Below are 6,000 nucleotides of genomic sequence, written 5' to 3' on the forward strand. Positions count from 1 at the left end.
CAAGTTGGAGTGATGTCACCCTGCAAATGCTAGGCCACCTGCACCGGGAGGGAGCTCCTGGTACGAGCAGCCATGTTAGGATGCATGCACATAATGAGTGAATGCCGAAACTTGCTCGTTATGCACATGCGTGTGATGTCAGAAGTGCATTATGCGCTATGTACGACAGGTAGCTCCCGATGCGAGTGTCCTGGTATGGGGCAATTTAAAAAAAAAAATAAAAAAATACTGTCGTCCCCCCCAATGGGAGTGTAGGCTCTATTAGCCTACACCTTTGGTGCCCAACGGGTGCCCTTTAATAAATTGCAGCTTACTGAATATAATGTCCTGTTGCAAATCATTAACGTTTTCTTTTTTTTCTGTCCTCATTAGGTACCAACTACACCGGGCTCAATGAGAAAAATCTGCACCTACTTCTTCAAGAAGTCTGAGTAAGGAGGAGAGCTTCATTGTTTGCTCCAGTGACCTTGGGGTTTTTTTTTTTTAAATGTTTTTAACATGGCACTTTTTCATGACACCGGTTACTAAATTTGTTTTACAATCAAGTACTGTTTGTTCACTAAACGTTCCAGGACTGTTTTTTGTTGTTTTGCTGTTTTTTGGTTTTTTTTGGGGTTTTTTTTACATCTTTTCGATACCGATATCTGCCCAGCATGGAACTATTGTTACAATATTTTATTATTTTGGGTGAACGGTGGCAAAAAAAAATCTGTAAATAGATCTTTGGTGTTTTAATACTCTATATATAGTTGATTCATATTGTAAAAATTAAATTTTTTAAAATACAAATTATAATTACGTAATTTGTTTTGTTGTTTATGCCTCTGTGCGAGTGGATTAGATTGTGTTGTGTTTTTGGTCACATCATTTTATCCTACTTTTATTACCCCTTTGTGCTTTAACAATAAGCTGCTTAAGTAAATCTTGTTGCGCTACACTGGTAAAACTGACTACTATAGTTTATATAAACAAGCTGCTGTGTAGCCATGGGAGCAGCCATTCAAGCACAGGGTACACAGTAGATAACAGATAAATACTACTATAGTTTATATAAACAAGCTGCTGTGTAGCCATGGGGGCAGCCATTCAAGCACAGGATACACAGTATATAACAGATAAGTACTACTATAGTTTATATAAACAAGCTGCTGTGTAGCCATGGGGGCAGTCATTCAAGCACAGGATACACAGTAGATAACAGATAAGTACTACTATAGTTTATATAAACAAGCTGCTGTGTAGCCATGGGGGCAGCCATTCAAGCACAGGATACACAGTAGATAAGAGATAAGTACTACTATAGTTTATATAAACAAGCTGCTGTGTAGCCATGGGGGCAGCCATTCAAGCTGGAAAAAAAGAAAAGGCACAGGTTACTTAGCAGATAACTGATAAAACATCATTGTATTGGACAGGGCTTGTCTGTATAATAGCTGTTAAATACAATTCATAACTAACTAAAGTATTGTTCTTACAGAGTTGCTTCTGCCACATCCTTCTTCATAGAATATCTTAAATCTGATTTGATTATCTACACTGCTTGTATTTAAAGTTATCGGTAGTAGGGATGCACCGAATCCAATATTTTGGATTCGGCCGAACCCCCGAATCCTTCCCGAAGGATTTGGCCAAACCCCCGAATCCTTTGCAAAGGATTCGGACGAATACAGAACCTAATCCTAATTTGCATATGCATATTTTTTTTTTTATTTCTTGTTTTGTGACAGTCATGTGATTTCCCTCTCCGCTTCTAATTTGCATGGGCAAATTAGAGTTTGGATTCAGTTCGGCCGGGCAGAAGGATTCAGCCGAATCCGAATCTTGCTGAAAAAGGCCGAATCCTGCCCGAATTGGTAGTCTGGGCCGGTACATTTTTGTCGACTCCAAATACCCAAAATTACTCCCGACTCCGCTGGTAAGGCTGTTTTAGATGTGATTAAACAGATAAGTTACTAAAAAAAAAATAATTAAACATGAATTGAATCCATTAGGATTGTTTTGCCCTTAGTAAGAATCAATTATATTTTGGTTGGGATCAAGTACAATGTACCGTTTCATTATAGAGAAGTAAAAATGTCCACTTTTGTATTCAAATTGAGTCTACGCTAGTTGGCCTTCCCGTATTTCAAAGCTTTCTGGATAACTGGTTTCCGAATAACAGATTTTCGTCATAGAGGAGGCCTTCTAGGTGGTGTCAAATGTAACCCTTGGTTTTTATACAACCAAAACCTGCTGCCAAGCCAGAATTTTAAAAATAACTCCTGCTTTGAGGCCACTGAGAGCAACAAGGGGTTGGAGAGCAACATGTTGCATGCGAGTCACTGGTTGGGGATCACTGCCCTACTCTATACAAGGGGTGCCCAATATTTTTTACCTGTGACCTACATTCAAGTGGAAAAAGTGTTGGCTAGCCACAGAAGTATTGTATTTTTGGGGGTAACCCCATGTGGTAAACATGCACATTGCTCTGTTTGGCAAAACACTTGGAGGCTCGTTTATCAAAGGTCGAATTTACTCACAATTCGACTGGGAGGTAATTTAAAAAAAAATGTCTAATGTCCAGTCTAATGTTTCCGACCCAAAAATTTTAATCGTGTTCAATCCAGTTTTCCCCTGAAAAAAGAACTGGAATATCAGGAAGGCTATTAACATCTCCAAATGGCTCACCGGACCTCTGCCATTGACTTGTACATGAACTCGGCAGGTTTTAGGTCGTGAGTATTCAAATTAGGACTATTTTCATGGTCGAGGTGTGATAAATCTCCTATTCGAATTTACATTCAAATAGGGGAATTTGAATGTGTGAATTTTTAAACACGAAAATTCAAATTTACTATTTGAACCTTGATAAATCTGCCCCTTGGTCTTTATGCCGCCAAAATTTGTCACTATGACAGCAGTTTAGAATTTGAAATTCCTGGGCCTGTTATGAATCCCAGTCCAGACCAGTTAATTCAATATGAGATGCTACCTTGCTTACTGTGTAGCACTTGTCCTTTAATGGGCAGATTTATCAAAGGTCGAATTTACATGAATTTTTATTTTTTTACTCTTAATAAATTTGAACTCGAATGGGATGTTATTTAAGAAAAAATGTGTGTCTAATATTCGATAAATATTCGAAATTTCAATCGCGTTTTCCCTCCGCAAAAAAAAAAATTTGAATGTCAGGAAGGCAATTAACATATTCATGTTTTAACGGACCTTTGCCACTGACTTGTAAATAAACTCGGCAGGTGGTGAATATTCAAATTAAAACGGTTTCCATGGTCGAGATGTGCTCAATCTCGCATTCGAATTGAGGAATTAAAATTCGAACGTGCGAATTTTGACGCCAAAAAAAAAAAAAATCTGCCCCTAAATGTCACAAAGAAGTTTAATTAATTGAAGAAGGTGCCCACGCTTCACCCCTACTATATACAGCCAGGCGGATGTTTCTACAAGTAGGAGCCTACCTATGGCCGGACAGATGTTTCTATAAGTAGGAACCTACCTACGGCCAGACAGATGTTTCTACAAGTAGGAACCTACCTACGGCCAAACGGATGTTTCTACAAGTAGGAACCTGCCTATGGCAAGACGGATGTTTCTACAAGTAGGAACCTACCTACAGCCAGACAGATGTTTCTACAAGTAGGAACCTACCTACGGCCAGACGGATGTTTCTAAAAGTAGGAACCTACCTACGGCCGGACGGATAGATGTTTCTACAAGTAGGAACCTACCTATGGCCGGACGGATAGATGTTTCTACAAGTAGGAACCTACCTATGGCCAGACGGATGTTTCTACAAGTAGGAACCTACCTATGGCCAGACGGATGTTTCTACAAGTAGGAACCTACCTACGGCCAGACGGATGTTTCTACAAGTAGGAACCTACCTACGGCCGGACGGATGTTTCTACAAGTAGGAACCTACCTACGGCCAGATGGATGTTTCTACAAGTAGGAACCTACCTACGGCCAGACAGATGTTTCTACAAGAAGAAACCTACCTATGGCCAGATGGATGTTTCTACAAGTAGGAACCTACCTACGGCCAGACAGATGTTTCTACAAGAAGAAACCTACCTATGGCCAGACGGATGTTTCTACAAGTAGGAACCTACCTATGGCCAGACGGATGTTTCTACAAGTAGGAACCTACCTATGGCCAGACGGATGTTTCTACAAGTAGGAGCCTACCTATGGCCAGACGGATAGATGTTTCTACAAGTAGGAACCTACCTATGGCCAGACGGATGTTTCTACAAGTAGGAGCCTACCTATGGCCAGACGGATAGATGTTTCTACAAGTAGAAACCTACCTATGGCCGGACGGATGTTTCTACAAGTAGGAACCTACCTATGGCCAGACGGATAGATGTTTCTACAAGTAGAAACCTACCTATGGCCGGACGGATGTTTCTACAAGTAGGAACCTACCTATGGCCGGACGGATGTTTCTACAAGTAGGAACCTACCTATGGCCGGACGGATGTTTCTACAAGTAGGAACCTACCTATGGCCGGACGGATGTTTCTACAAGTAGGAACCTACCTATGGCCGGACGGATGTTTCTACAAGTAGGAACCTAACTACGGCCGGATGGATGTTTCTACAAGTAGGAACCTGCCTAACGGGTTTCGTATAACTGATCCCATGTAAAGGATTTGCATTAATTGTGCCCAGGAGAGCATTAGATTAGACTTGATTATACTTTAATTTATATATAATGTATAATTTCTTGGAATCCACATGATTTTGGCAATAGATCTTGTTCTAAAACACTTCAGGAAAGTGCCACCCAATAAACTAGCTGTGGCACATATTTGTTCCCCAGAGGGTTAAAATCTGCAGGAATGTCACTGCTATTTATTCTTATACATTTGTTAGGCTTTTAATTGGTTTCCAGTTGAACAGTATATGTGCAATTAACACCAAGCTGAACCTGCTATTGTCGGGGCAATTTAAATGTGAAAGCTAAAAATACATCGTACAATTCAAGGTTTTTGTTTTAATGTGCAACTTAACTTTCACCTGCAGAATTCCTGTACACCCCTCTCTACATTATAATACTTACTATAACCACAACGACGGACCTTCGAGATATGGAAAAGCAACAATCTATTGAAATGAAGGCTGGAAAGTTCCAGCCAAGTTTAGAGGCTGTGAAAGTAAGTTAACTAGAGAAAGCAATAACAGGATGATGAGAGAGAAGGGCAACGGTCTGACTGTACCTGAATTAGGGATGCACCAAATCCAGGATTCGGCCGAATCTTTGTGTCTGCCTGTTCCGAATCCCAATTTGCATAAGTAAATTAGGGGCGGGGAGTGAAGTCAGTTGACTTTTTGTCGATAAAGAAGTAAAAAAAAAAAAAATTTGTTTCCTTTAGTGATGTCCAGCCGGCCTGATACTTGCAGAACCAGCGTGTTTACCAGTGTGTCGGCTAGATTCAGGCCGACCTCGCACATCACTAAAGGAGACTTTTTTTTTCGACGAAAAGTCAAGTCACTTCACTCCCCGTCCCTGACTTACATATCCAAATATGTTAATTAACCCTCGATATTCGACCCTTAGTAAATGTACCCCTAAGTGTGTCTAAAGTGCATGAGGATTGAGTGGTTTGACTGTGGTCTCTTTAATTCACCCAAAGGCTGTTGAGAGGATGGAGGGAGTTGAAGTTTAGCAACAGCTGGAGGACCTGTAAGCTGAGGCCCCAGCCTAACTATCGCTTTAAGAATAAACTCCGCTTTCTTTCTGTATCCCCATTAAGGGTGAATGGAATTCCTGTACATTAATGTTGAGTTTAGGGACATTGTCTACATGAAAAAGGGAGAATAAAGCTCAGCCTCCGGCTGTTTGTTAACTCCGCTAAAAGGTTAATTATTTCACAGCAATAAAAGGCAGTTTCACACATGGCACTAAATTTCTGCAATGTAATATGGAGATCGGCTGGATTTGTTACTTATTAAAAGCGCAGGTCACCGGAGCTAAACACAGAACAACACAGTTTCCAG

At 40.5% G+C, this 6,000-nt stretch overlaps 1 protein-coding gene across 1 annotated transcript in view; it reads left to right on the forward strand.

Annotated features, from left to right (window-relative positions):
* The window catches only part of dtl.L (denticleless E3 ubiquitin protein ligase homolog L homeolog), a 44,958-nt gene extending 44,155 nt beyond the window's left edge, over positions 1 to 803 (forward strand). The window contains 1 exon segment of the mRNA NM_001092140.1: positions 373 to 803. Coding sequence (NP_001085609.1) covers positions 373 to 435 — 63 coding nt within the window. The 3' untranslated portion in view covers positions 436 to 803.
* The last annotated feature ends 5,197 nt before the right edge of the window (positions 804 to 6,000 follow it).

The sequence above is a fragment of the Xenopus laevis genome, chromosome 5L, assembly GCF_017654675.1.
Source record: "Xenopus laevis strain J_2021 chromosome 5L, Xenopus_laevis_v10.1, whole genome shotgun sequence".
NCBI classification, from domain to species: domain Eukaryota; kingdom Metazoa; phylum Chordata; class Amphibia; order Anura; family Pipidae; genus Xenopus; species Xenopus laevis.